Source organism: Echinops telfairi, unplaced genomic scaffold (genome assembly GCF_000313985.2).
Source record: "Echinops telfairi isolate 266 unplaced genomic scaffold, ASM31398v2 ScPeMD7_18;HRSCAF=68, whole genome shotgun sequence".
In the NCBI taxonomy this organism is placed as follows: domain Eukaryota; kingdom Metazoa; phylum Chordata; class Mammalia; order Afrosoricida; family Tenrecidae; genus Echinops; species Echinops telfairi.
This window is the reverse complement of record NW_022103915.1, coordinates 29,830,204-29,844,351: the sequence shown is the minus strand read 5'-3', so window position 1 is coordinate 29,844,351 and position 14,148 is coordinate 29,830,204. Positions and strand designations below refer to the sequence as shown.

At 51.6% G+C, this 14,148-nt stretch overlaps 1 protein-coding gene across 1 annotated transcript in view; it reads left to right on the top strand.

Annotated features, from left to right (window-relative positions):
• The first annotated feature begins 1,973 nt into the window (after positions 1 to 1,973).
• Positions 1,974 to 14,148, top strand: part of FLVCR2 (FLVCR heme transporter 2) — a 63,635-nt gene continuing 51,460 nt past the window's right edge. The window contains exon 1 of the mRNA XM_004699043.2: positions 1,974 to 3,003. Coding sequence (XP_004699100.1) covers positions 2,245 to 3,003 — 759 coding nt within the window. The 5' untranslated portion in view covers positions 1,974 to 2,244. The remainder of the gene's footprint in view (positions 3,004 to 14,148) is intronic.

Sequence of the window (14,148 nt, the reverse complement as noted above, 5' to 3'; positions counted from 1 at the left end):
GTTGGGTGGAAACATATTCATAGTGTCTACCCAGGAACATAAAATCTAGGGGGTCTATTGTCCCCCTAGGCTCCTTACAATCAATATTTAGCATCCATTCCGGCTGTGAGGTTGCTCCTCCCCCTTCACCCACCATACTCACCAACAGAAATATCCGTGCCTCCTCCAAAATGCTCCCCTCCCCTGGTCGTAACTTGCTTTTCCAGCAAGGTTCTCCTTCCATTCCTGTGGAGGGCCCATTGATGGGTCACAGCCTGGTCTCGATTGTATCGCCTCAAGTGGATGGCCTTCTCCCCTTCCCCCCTTGTTGAAGGAGTGACCGCAGCCAATATGAGGTCTCCTCCTTTTGAGTTTTTTCTTGAGTTCTTTCCGTTTCAGACATGCTGAGTGTGTTCTTCCCTTTAAGTTGCCTAATTCTAGACCCCTGCACATTTTGTGCTAATATCTGGCTTTGTCTTCTCGAGCTGCTCTTTGAAATTTTCTATTCTGCTCGGTGATTTCACCCTTGCTTCCATTTGCTTTAGCGAGTTTCAGGTCGTCTTCTGGGATTCCCCATGCACTCTCATAGATTCAAAGGAGCCCTGGTGGGATAGTGCTTACACGTTGGACTGCTAACCACAAGGTCAGCAGTTTGAAACCACCAGCCACTCCTTGGGTCTTTATACGCACTTAAAGAGTTACAGTCTCTGAAGCTCACAGGAGCAGTTCTACCCCGTTCTGTAGGGTCGCTGTGAATCGAATCGGCATCAACATGATTGATTCATCTATTGCAGTGGTTCTCAACCTTCCTAATGCCATGACCCTTTAATAAGTTTCTCATGTTGTAGTGACCCCCCCCAACCATACAACTATTTTCGTTGCTCCTTCATCACTATCATTTTGCTACTGTTATGAATCGAGCGGGCGACCCCTGGGAAAGGATCGTTCCACCCCCAGGTTGAGAACCGCTGACTCATTCAGAGAAGCCCCTGTGGCGCTGTTGGTACACATGGGACACCCTACACTCGCTGCGAGTGCCTTTCATGTCAACAGCGTGAGGCAGCTACTAGTATTTCATCACAAAGGTTGAGGACCTACATCTTTGAAACCCACCTGGGCGTAGCTAACGCGGAGTTTCACCTGGGCCCATCACCACGACCCTTGGCCCTGGCGGACCCCCTCTGGGAGTGAGCGGCTCACCTGCCCGCAGACGCGCTTCCCCCGGGGGCGAGTCCGGCCGGAACCGGCAGGGGGCAGCCAATAGCTCTGTGCGCTCAGGGACCTGCTTGGAGACGTCGCTACCGGGGATGGCGCTCTGGTCGCTGCCTTCCGTAGCTTCTCCCGCTCCCCTTCTCCTTGCGGCCCGGGTCTCGGAGGCCCCCGGTGGGTCCTAGCGTCGGGGTTCAAGCTGGAGCAGCGCTGCGAAGGCCACAGCCAAGCTTCTGCAAGTTTCCCAGGGGCTCAGCCCCGCCGGGAAATCCGTAAAGCCCAGTGTCGACCCAAAGTCCAGCAACGCGCTGGGCGCGCAGCCAAGAAAGAAGTCGCGATTCCCTCTTGGGATCTGGGGGAGACTTGGGGAGCGCTTGCCGTCAGGACCCCCGCTTAAGGGATGCAGGCGGTGTCCTGATTTCTTGGAGCCGGGTGACCTGGGCAGGACGGAGCGAATCTTCTTGCGGGTCCCCTGGGAGAGGGATCGGGGAGCTTGGGGGCAGCGCAGGGGTGGCCTGCCGGTAACCCAGCGGTTTCCATGGTGCCGGGACGTGGGGGACAGGATGCATCTCTGGGCTGTGGCGAAACAACTACGCCGCGCCCCCCCTCCCCCGACAGGAGGGGCGGGAGGGGGCGGTCACGTGCGCCCGAGGGGGCGAGGCCCCAGCCGGCCCAGGGCAGAGCGAGTTGGCCGGCTGATCGCACTAGGACTCTAGGAGGGAACTTCTTCCAGGACGGAGGGGACCGAGTGGATGTGACCCGAACGCCTGGGAGGGACTCCAGGCAGAGGCAGCCAGGGCCCTGCCGACGTCCGCGGCCGGCCTGGGGGACCACCGTGGCCGCCGCGGGTCCGGGAAAGGAGCCCCAAGGAAAAGTCGTCGCAGGAACTTGGGGCCCGAACTCCCGGGACGCCGATCTTTCTGGGGCAGAGGGAGGGGAACGCGACCTGTTAGCTCTGGGGAGGCGCTTGAAGCCACTGTCCCCTAACTCTGCCGGCGCCCTCGGCACCTGTCCGGGGCGCCTGGGCCCAGAGCTCCGGGGAAGGCTGTGGTCAGCATGGTGAATGAAGGTCTCCAACAGGAGTTGGGCCCGGGCGCCCACGTGCAAGAGCCTGCCTCTTACGAAGACCCCAGCGACTCGGCACAGCCCAGCTTGGCGGAGGATCCCAGCGCGACTGTCCACGCCAGCGTCTCGGGCCACCCCAGCGTCTCGATCCACGCCAGCGTCACGGGCCACCCCAGCGTCTCCGCCCACCCCAGCGTGTCCATCCAGCCCAGCGTCTCGGGTCACCCCAGCATCTCTGCCTACCCCAGTGCCTTGGCTCGCCCCAGCGGCTTGTCCCACCCCAGTGGCTCCGGCCCTGAAGACCTCAGCGTAATCAAGGTGAGCCGGCGCCGCTGGGCGGTGGTCCTGGTGTTCAGCTGCTATTCCATGTGCAACGCCTTCCAGTGGATCCAGTACGGCGCCATCAATAACATCTTCATGAAGTTTTACGGGGTCGGTACTTTAGCCATCGACTGGCTGTCCATGTGCTACATGCTGACCTACATCCCCCTGCTCCTGCCCGTGGCGTGGCTGCTGGAGAAATTCGGCCTACGCACCATTGCCCTCAGCGGCTCGGCTCTCAACTGCCTGGGCGCCTGGGTGAAATTGGGCAGCCTCCAGCCGCACCTCTTCCCGGTCACTGTGCTGGGCCAGGTCATCTGCTCCGTGGCTCAGGTCTTCATCCTGGGCATGCCCTCCCGAATCGCTTCCGTTTGGTTCGGGGCTAACGAGGTTTCCACAGCTTGCTCCTTGGCCGTCTTTGGCAACCAGGTGAGTGAAGTTGTTTGTGGGTGGTCAGAGGTATGAGTGTGCTGGCTTGCCCTTCTGTGTTTGCCGTGGAGCTTTCTGGTTCTTCACACAGATGTGTGACTCTGGCTGCCTTTGTGACTGCAGGGTGAGTGTCAGGGGATTGTGACCCAGGGGTATTTGAGGTAGAGGGGTAGGGGTGGGGAGGTAAAAGCCCTCTTTTCTCTTCCCCCAACTGAGAGTGGGCTTCTAGAACACAGCCTGCTCGGATGGTTCATTCCTGAACCTGTGTCAGTCCCGCAACGTAGACCTGTTGAAGGTAGGAAACAGAGTCTTTCTGGGGCAGCAACCCCTGGGCGTCAGTCATGGTCCTCTGGTTGGCGTTCATAGCACGTGTGGGCGATTTGAACCCAGGTGGCTCTCATAGAGTCCTGCCTCCTGTCCAAAGCAGAGCTGAAGAGCCGTGCTGTGCCTCCTCTTTGACATGCAGCTTAAGGCCGGCGGGACTGGGGAGACCAGGTTTGGACTTAAGGTGACCAGATTTTAATTGGTAAAGCAGGACACCATTGATAAAACTCATACCCTGGCGAAATAGCCACACAGCAGCTGAAAACCGTATACCCTAGCTTGTCATGCATTCTTTCCAAAAATCGGGACTTTTTAAAAATGCCACGGGACTTGGGAAAAATTGTTACAAATCGGGACTGTCCCGCCAAAAGCGGGATGTCTGGCCACCTTAGGTTTGGTGTCACTCTCTTTCCAAGAGCCTAGAGCCAAGTTCACTCAGCAGGGTGTTGGCGAAGTCCCAGCCTCTGGATTCCCAAGACCTGGAAGAGTATCTGGTTTAAGCAGCTCATATCCAAATCCCCTCTCTTCCCTTGGTTTAGACGGAGAATCCCAAATTCTCTGCTTCCCACTCAGGTTATGGTCTAGCAAAGCTGAGTAGGTTGTTTGACTGAATGTAAATACATTTGCTCATCTTTTCCAAATATCTGAAGCAAGTATATACGGGACCCTTCTTCAGCTGGACCGCTGCCTATGTCTGTCTCCTTCCCAAGTGCCTGTAGTCGCGGCTGCATGTTTAACAAATTACCAGTAACTCCTAGTTCTCACAGGGTGGCAGTGAGTGAATGAGACTTGTTTTTCATAGACCTATTTTCTCTTACCTACTAATTTCATTTAGAAAGCTGTCATAAAAATTTTTTAAAAAGAAAGAAAGCTGTCATTTGGGACAAAATCTTTCCAAAATCCTCTCTCATGGCAAATGTCCACTCTGTCTTTATCCACAAGGAAGATAGCTTGAGCAGAATTTTCCCTTCCCCACGTGAATATAATGTCATCAGTTAATGGAAGCACACAGGCCACTTCTAGGACACAAGGGAGAACATACAGACCTTTGCCCATGTTTACCTCTGGGTTTGGAGACTGAGGATGGAACCCTGGTGGTATAGTGGGTCGCCTGTTGGACTGCTAACCACAAGGCCAGCAGTTTGATCCCCACAGCTGCCCCAAGGGAAAAAGATGAGGCTTTTTGCATCTTCAAAGATTTACAACCTCAGAAACCCACAGGGCAGTTCTTTGTTGATGAGTCAAATAGGAGTCAAAGTGAGTTTTTTGTTTGTGTTTTTATTTTTATTGTTTTATTGTTTTAGATTGGATTGACTTGAGGCCTCAGTGTGGATGAATCTTTTGTCTTTTGCTCTTGACATCTTAAATATGAGTATCAAAGGCGGCATTTATTAGCCACTGCTTTGTTCCCATGGGGGCCAAATAGATCAGTTGTATTTATCCTGTCCTTCTGATGGTTTTTGCATGATTATACTGGATTTTGTTTTTGCGGAGGAGAGGTCAGACTGGGTGAAGAGGGCACTGGTGACAGATTGGTGACAGAATTCTCACTTTTTATGTCACCTGGGAGGGACCTTCCCGACCCTCCCCGAGATGGATTGACACCGTGGCTGCACCTACCGGCTCAAACAGAGCAACGGGTCTGAGGACCAGGTAGTGTTTTTGCTCTGTGCTATAGGGGACGATCAGGTAGTGTAATGGGTTAGGCCTTGGGCTGCTAACTACAAGGTCAGCAGTTCCAGCCCACCAACCACTCCATGGGAGAAAGATAAGGTTGCCTGGGCCTGGGAAATGTACAATCTCAGCAACCCCATGGGACAGTTCTACTTGGCCCTCTAGGGTTGCTGTAAAGTTCAATGGCAGGGGGTGAGTGGTGGCTTGTACACAGGGACACTGTGTCCGAAGGAGCTTGCTGGCACGTAACAACCTCAACATGCAGTGGCCCAGTCTGACTTCCAGGCAGTGCCCCCTGTGGGCTGCCACCCTCAGTAGCTCATTGGAGGCTTGGGTGTCGCGCTGATGCTGTGCCCGTGTCAGCAGAGCTTCCAGCTTAAGACTGACTGAGAGGAAAGGCCTGGCGATCTACTTCAAAAGCAAGCCACGGGTAAAACCAAAGGCAAAGCTCTTTGGTTCATCAGGGTCTGATCCACAGCCCTGGGAAGTGGCAGTGTTTTGGTCTGGTGTGCCTGGGGTTCCACGAGTCGGAGGTCTGACTCCCAGTGGCCGCTAACAACGCCCAAGCCCAGGAGCTGTCAGGGGAGCTTTCCAGTTTCCCGAGGGTAATGGTTGGTGGGTCACTAGGCCGCAATCTTCCCTGGAGCTGATGGCCAGCTCTTTTCTCCCATGGAGAAAGTGGCTGGTGGGTTTGAACTATAGACCTTTGGGTTTGCAGTCCAGCACATAACCACTGTGCCCCACAAGGTCTCCTTGCCAGGGAGTTAAATCTCCTCCTTAGCAGCAGAATGGAATCCAGACAAAGTCAGGGAAAGCTCAAAGTCACTGAGAGGAGCTGATGATAAGGGCTCAGGTAGAAAGATAATGTTTTGAAAATGACGATGGCAAGATATGTACGTTTGCTTGATATGATTGATTTGCGGATTGTTATAATATCTGTAAGCGCCCCCAATAAAGTGATTTAAAAACAAAACAAAGCACTGTTACACGAGGGCTGGAAAGCTATCTGAGAGAAGCCCTCACAGGTGACCTTGAGAGACAGGAAAATCCACCCCTATTCCCACCACTGTAAAAGCGCCACCGGATGCAGCCTCCACTTTTAATAAAAATAATGAATCGCTGATGGCCCAGGCCCCGATAAGGCCAGGAGGTTCTAAGAATTTTCCACTGAAAAACACCCTAACGGGGTCTGTTTACCTCAGGGAGCCACCTATTGAACGTGAGCCTTTGAACTTCTCTGCCAAACTCAACAATAGCAAGGCGGTGTTGTTTGGACGCCCTGTCATATGCTGGGCATGAAGCGTCCTCACACGCTGAGGTTTGAGTCTCTGTGTATTTGAACGTTTTCTTTTTTTTTTTTCTGGGTAAATCTTAGCTACCTGGAGAAGAAATGTCAACAGAGTCCCTTGAACTTTGCTTCGTAGAAAAGGGTTCCCAACAGACTAAGAGCTTTGCAGCATAATTCTTTCCATCCCGCACTCTTAATTCTCTCCGTGACCTGGAACCACAGCGATCCCTAACCTCCCTGCCTTGGTCACTCTGGCTTCTCTCCCCTAAGGCTGCTTCTCTGCCCCACACAGGCACCAGCTCCTCTCCACTTTCAAAGCAAATTCATTCAGCAAGCACCAGGAGCGCCTGCTTTTTGCAATCGCTGTGCTTGGGCTGCAAAGGTAATGCCTGCTGCATACATTCCTTTCAGTAACTCCTGCGTGGGAAGAACTATGCTCAAGCGATTGTGTCTAGGATCCTAGAGCCAGCGAATGAGTAGAAGAGAGATTTGAACCAGATCTGCACCCTCTCCCTAAACCAAAAGTCGAATCCTGAGGTCCCCTGCTCCTCTTGTCCTGCGAGATGGGTGCCCCGGTGGCATAGTGGCTGTGCTTTGGGCTGCTAGCCACACACTCAGCAATTCAAATGCACCATCGGTTCCTCGGGACAAAGATGAGGCTTTTTACTCCCACGAAGAGTCACAGTCTCAGAAACCCAGCAGGCCTGCCCTCTAGGGCCACTCTGCATCGGCATCAACTTGATGGCAGTGAGTTTGGTTTTTGGTGTGTAGGACCTGTGGGTTAAGGAGCCCTGGTGGTGCTTGACAGGTAAACGTTGGACTGATAACTACAAGGTTATCTGTTCAAACCCAGCAGCTGCTCTGCAAGAGAAAGACGAAACTTAAACCCCGCATCCAGTCACGATGAGTTGGGATTGCCTTGAGGGCAGTGGGTTGGTCCGGTTTGGTCCTGTGGGTTGGTGGTGCTAATAGCTCTCTCAAGCTTGGGGCCTCAGTACTTGTCTTCAGTTTTAAGATGCTCAGTAGTAGTATTGCCTCCCCATGAGCTGTGGGGTCCAAGTCTCAGCTTCCAGGTGGGAGATCTGGGGTTGATTCCTGGCCAGTGCACCTCATGCACAACCTTTGTCCCCGGAGCCTTCGTGTTGCTATGATGCTGAATGGGTTTCACCAGAGCTGCCAGACTAAGATAGACTAGGAAGAAAGGCCTGGCGATCTAGTTCTGAAAGCCATTCTGTGGCGTTGCTGGGGAGCCCAACAATTCGCAATAGATCTGTGGGAGTGGCGCAGAGCCAGGCAGGACTTCGTGTTGTTGTGCCTGGGGTCAGTCTGGCGGTGGACAGCACCCCACTGGCTGCTTTACTATGAGGACCGATTCTGTCTCTTCCAGCTCTGCACAGGGCCTTGACCTTGATGAAGCAGCGAGAGCTGGGAGGTGTGGGAAGAAGAAAGCAAGGAATCCTGAGCTGGGGCTGGAGAGGGGAGCTGAGCCTCCCGCCTCCTTGCAGCAGTTGCTCCCAGGTGGTGGCAGCCTGGCAGTTTGTGTAACACTTGACCCATTGTTTTTGAGGAAAATGATCTGTGTGGGATGTTGAGTGATGTGCACATGTGTTAGTGCACAAGGCGTGGGAGAACCTTGTGTGGCAGCACTGTGAAAGCTTAGTGCCACAGGATGGGCAAGGGGCTGGAAAGCCTTCCAGGTCAGCGCCAGCCCTGATGAGGACCCAAAAAGGACATGAGTTCGTGGCACCCAGAAACAGGGAGCTGTTTGCATGGGGAGCTAAGAAGTGCAGTAACCTTGGATAAGCCATGGTGGTGGCCTATTAGAAATGTTAGCCAAACCGCAAATGGGGCCACACCTAGAACCCAAACTATCAGTAGCTACAGTTTTATAAAGTAAACAACAAAACAAGCAAGCTGGGTGAAATTAGTTTTTTAGTAACAGTCTATTTAAACCGATGCATGGCACATCTAATTTCCATGTGCAAAGCAATATTATAAACTTATTACTCAGCTATTTGACGATCTGCTTTTCCTATGGAGTCTTTGGAGACAAACGCGTTTTAAACCCATGTTGCTGCTAGCTGCCATCGAGTGGATTCTGACTCCTGGTGACCCCCTGGGTGTCTGCGTGCTGTAGGGTTTTCAAGGCTATAATCTTTTGGAAACATCACCAAGGCTTTTGAGGTGCCTTGGGTGGATTTGAACTGTGGATCTTTGAGTTCATAACCAAGCCAAAGACCACATTCACTGCCATCAAGTCAATGCCAACTCAAAACGGGTTCCTATGGACAGGGTAGAACTGACCCTGTGGGTTTCCGAGACTCTTACCCAAGTAGAAAGCCTGAGCTTTCTCTCATGGAGCTGGCTGACGGATTAGAACTGCTGACCTTTTGGATTGCAACCTAATGAGTAATTACTGCGACAGGTCCTGTGCTATCCGTCTGGCTACCCAGGAAATATTTTTTTATACCCCAAATCATTTATACCCAGATCAGACCCACTGCCATTGAGTTGATGCCAACTCATGCTGTCGTTGTTAGGTTGCCTTTCAGTGGGTTCCAACCCATAGTGACCTTATGCATAACAAACCGAAACAGTGCCTGGTCCTGAACCATCCCCACAATCGTGCCTATGCTTGTGCCCATTGTTGGAGCCATTGTGTCAATCCATCTTGTTGAGGGTCTTCCTCTTTCTCACTCCCTGTCACTTTACCAAGCATGCTGTCCTTCTCCAGGGACTGGTCTCTCCTGACAACATGTTCAAAGCATGTAAGACAAAGTCTTGCCATCTTTGTCTCTAAGGAGCCCTCTGGCCTGACTTCTTCCAAGACAGATTAATTTGCCCTTTTAGCAGTCCATGGTACCTTGTGATATTCCCCTCCAGCACCACAATTCAAATACATGTATTCTTCTTCAGTCTGCCTTATTCAGTGTTCAACTTTCACAAGTGTATGAAACAATCGAAAATACCACGGTCTGGGGCAGGCACACCTTAGTCCTCAAAGTAACATCCTCTCTTTTCAATACTCTAAAGAGGTCTTCTACACATTTATCCGATGTCGTTCATCTTTTGATCTCTTGATTGTTGCTTCCGTGAGCATTGATTGTGCACCCAAGCAAGACAAAATCCTCGACAACTGCAGTCTTTTCTCCATTTATCATGATGTTACCTACTGGTCTAATTGTGAGGATTTGGGTCTTTCTTATACCGAGTTGTAAGCCTACTGAAGGTGACAGCTCTTGACTCTCATCAGCGAGTGCTTCAAGTCCTCCTCGCTTTCAGCAGGCAAGGTTGTGTCATCTGCAGGTCACAGGCTGTTAATAAGCCTGCCTCCAGTCCTGATGCCACACACTTGTTCATATAATCTAGCTTCTCCGATGATTTGCTCAGCATAGAGATTGAACAAGTACGGTGAGAGGATACAACCCTGCTGCCCACCTTTCCTGCCTTTAAACCGTGCAGCACCCCCTTGTTCTGTTTGCACAACCGCCTCTTGAACCATGGACAAGTCCCACAGGAGCACCATGAAGGGTCTGGAGTTCCAGCTCTTCTCAGAGCGATGCAGACTTGGTGATGCTGCACAGCATTCAATGCTTTGGCCGAGTCAGTAAAACACCGGTCAACATCTCTGGTATTCTCTGCTTCCAGCCGGGATCCGTCTGCCATCAGCACATAGTGACCTGCCCCAGGTTGCTGAGGTGGTCAGGATTGATGGGAACAGGCAGCTTCATCTTTCTCACGGAAGCTGTTAGTGGATTTGACAGCACCACCAGGGCTCTGTTTTTGTCTTCTATCCTATCTCAGTTTGGGTTAGGCATCTTTCCCAGCCAACAGTGAGGCCCTGCTCAATTGCTCGGCTGGACAGAGCAGGTGTAGACCATGGATATATGTGGTTTCAGCAGCGGGAATCAGATCTAGTCAAGCAGGTCTCTGGGAAACTGACCCCAGCTGAGGCAGGTGATCCACTGATCTTCTATGGCGACGTCACCCAGAGAGTGAACATTACGCTGACTTGGGAGTCAGAGTCAGAAGGTGGTGGTCAGCTGATTCTCCTTCCAAACTCATGGTCACATAGATATACCGAAGCTCAGGCTGGTCATTCAGCTCTTCAATGTCAGAGGCTCCTCAAAGTCCATGTGAAGTCCCGGGAGGCGAAGACAGGCGTTTTGTCCTTTCCCATGGATTGCTGCTGTTAGTGAAGGCATAGAGTGCCTGCCCTGACTGGGGGTGCTCCCTGGCTTCCAGAAGGGAGGAAGAGGACTGGAAGGGCAAGGGCTGGGCGAAGCAGAACAAGGCAGGTGGCAGTGCCCACCCCTCCCCCTTGACCCCTGCCCACCTTTGGACCTACTCCATGTCCAGATCATACAGACTCCTTAGTAATGTTTATTATCAATTTTCATTATAGAATCATATAGAACAGAGTTGTCAATGACCTAGGTGTACTATTTCTTAGATTATATGAATACTAACAACAAGATTACTTTGTAAAACTCTCCTTCAAATTACATTCACAGCAACCGAGTAGAAGCTTTTATTGATTTTTAGCCTTCCATTCCTTTAGTTAGTACTTCATTCTCCAGAAAGATATTGATACAGGCGCACAGATACTGTTATGATATTGTAGCTAAAACACCAGACAATTTGACAAAACAAACAAACAAACGAAACCAAAAGCTCACTGCCATTGAGTCCTCTGATTCCTCGGGACCCTGTAGGGCAGGGTAGAACTGTGGCTGTCCAAGGCTGTGACTCTTTAGGGAAGTAGAAAGCCTCGTCTCTCTCCCATTGATAAAATCAGGGGCTATAAAACACATCCCCAGCAGCAATGAAACTGCCAATGAGTGGATGCCAACTCCAAGTGACCCTGCAGAACAGAATAGAACTGTGTCCCTGTGAGTTTCTGTGACTGCAATTCTTTACAGGAGTCGACAGCCTCACCTTGCTCCCAAGTAGCAGGCTGGTGGTTTTGAACTGCTGGCCTTGCAGTTAGCAGCCCATTCCCTAACCACTAAGCCACCAGGGTTTAGTGACACAGGCGGACAAAAACCACCTGATTTGAAGTTCATTGTCATTGGGTAATAATGACAGCTCTGGCCAGGGCACATTAGAATGTTAAAAAATAATCATAGTAAATTAGCATAACCCGTTGGCCTTGTAGATGTATTGAAACATGATGTAAGTTGGGCTCATGAAAATGCCCTTTGTTGTAATAACTGCACGGATTCAAAAAAGCAAAACAAAAGTACATTTCTGCTGAAACTGCACACAACTTTAAAGGCTGCCTTTTTACTGTCACCTCTCTGCCAGGGACACCCTGTGAGGGGTGCACCCTCCACATCTCACTGCTGACACCAGCGGTGCCTGAAATGAGATGGGGTGGCTCTGGGACCACTCCCAGAAATGCTCCTGGGCCCAGTCGGTCCCAGAGACCAAGGCTTCTGAAACTTTTCCCAACAGAAACCCCTCTCACCAGAGACATGCACAACACGCACAGCGCTGCCAGAGTCAGGGATTCGTTATGTGTCTGGTTGTGAGTTACTTGCACGGTCACTGCACGGTCAGAAACCTTGTACTGTTGCCCAGTTTTTCACGACCCACACATTCAGTTAGCCCCACCGTTTAAGAAACTTTGAATTATAGATGATTGGGGTGGGCCAGAGCAGCCCTGGTGGCTCAGTGGTTAGGGAATGGGCTGCTAACTGCAAGGCCAGCAGTTCAAAACCACCAGCCCACTACTTGGGAGCAAGGTGAGGCTGTCGACTTCTGTTAGAATTGCAGTCTCAGAAACTCACGGGGGCACAGTTCTACTGTGTCCTACGGGGTCACTTTGAGTTGGCATCCACTCATTGGCAGTGAATTTGGATGGGTTTTTTTTGTTGTTGTGTTTTTTTTTCATTTGATAAAGAGTTACAGTCTCGGGAACCTATAGGGGACATTCTACCCGGTCCCATAAGGCCGCTAGAAGTCAGAATGACGCAATGGCAGCGAGTTTGGAGTGTTGGAGGTGAGCGGGTTGTCAGTGACATTGAGGAGACAGGCAGCTAAAGCCCACAAGACTAGAGGGAGCAGCTGCTCTGCTTCAGCAGTCGTTGACATAGGAAGTGTGGCCCAGAATTGCCGAAGCTTCTCATTGTTTATCAAGAGAAACCAGAAATCCAGATGGGTAGGGGAAATCTTTTTTAAGTGCTGGCAACTCATTAAAAAAAAAAAAAGTAATTACTTTCTCTGTTCCAACCTTGTGGGTGAGATAGAGCTGCCATGTGTGTGGCGCCGAGTTCCAGTTCTGCTTTCTCGTCCTCAGAGCTGTGGGCAGGTGGCCGCCCAGTGGGGCTGGCAGGGCTAGATGCGTCCTTCCCTAAAGTGGCTGTCTCCGCTTCCTAGGGCCGCTGTAACTGCAATCCCACTAGTGAGATTCGTTCACAGAAGTTGACTTGCTTAGGGTCCAGGAGGCTAGACGCCTGAGTTCAGGTGCGGGCTGGAGGGAAAGGCTGCCTTTCTGCTCTGGGGGAGAATCCGTGTCTCAGCTTCTGTCTTGGCCTTCCTGGGAGATCTCCATGTGGTATCTAACTTCTTCTCATTGGAGCTTACTTCTCCCTTCCTCCCCCATCTCAAAAGTGATTATCGTATATACTCGTGGATAAACAGAGTTTTTCAGCACATTTTTAATGCAGTTTTTGTGGTAAAATTAGGTGCCTCGGCTGATATTCAGGTCGGCGTATACTCGAGTATATACGATAGGTTTTAAGGCATATCCTGAAACCTCCATAACATTTCCAAAGAAAGTCCAGTTCCCCAGTGTGGTCAGAGCCACGGGTATCTATGCAGATTTATAACACACATCGGAGAGGGAACAGTTTAGTCTATAGCAGTGTGTGCTTACCCACCTTCCTATTGCTGGGGGCAATTGAGAAGCCAGGGCCCCCACCCAGACTTCTCATCCAGACTCTCAGAGTGAGGTGCCACCCGAAATTCAAACTTCCTGCTATCAAGTTGATGCAGACTCCTAGCGACCCTATGGGACGCTGCCTCTGAGTTTTGGAGACTGTAACTCTTTACAAGAGTAAAAAGCCCCATCGTTCTCCCAAGGAGCAGCTGGTGGTTTTGAACGGCTGACCTTATTTAGCAGCCCAGTGCATGACCCATTCTGCCTCCAGGGCTCCTCTGCTGACCACAGGGCACTTTCTTAAACCACCGGGGCAGGAGATCAGTCTGCCACGGGAAGACCACTTTCTGTTTTGGAGCCAAGATCTTCCCAGAGTGGACTCGTTTGTGTTACGAGCCCTGGTGGCACCATGGGTAAAGCACTTGGCTGCTAACCAAAGAGGGATGGGCAGTTCCAACCACCAGCTGTCTGCCCGCCCACTTCCAGACACGTGTACAGCCTTGGCAGGGCTGTGGGGCAGTTCTATGCTAGTCTCTGGGGTCACGCTGGGTCACAGTCCACTGAGTTGGAGGGTGCTAGGTGCTGTGTTCAGGTAGAATCCCCTTACCCCTCAGGTTTTGGGGAGTGGCCGAGTGGGAGGCTCATAACTGATTCATCATTCATTGAAGGTGTGGAAGATGGTCTAAGCCCTGGGAAGGGGGGGGCGATGCCCGCAGGGGTATGAGGGCCATCTCTGGAACCCCTGCACATGCCCCCTATCCAGTGTGCTGGGAGGTGGCTCAGGTTGTCCTAGCCTGACTTCTACTGGGGCCTTCAGAGCCGATGGAATGATTTTGAAATCCTCCATTTAAGATTCCCAGGGCCCCACTTCCTCCCCATGTCTCTTGTGACCTCCCATTTTTGTCCCTCTTCTCAGCCCAGGGTGACCCCAGGCTTGTCTCCTTGGCTGTGAGAAGCAGTCCCCTCCATCTGGGGA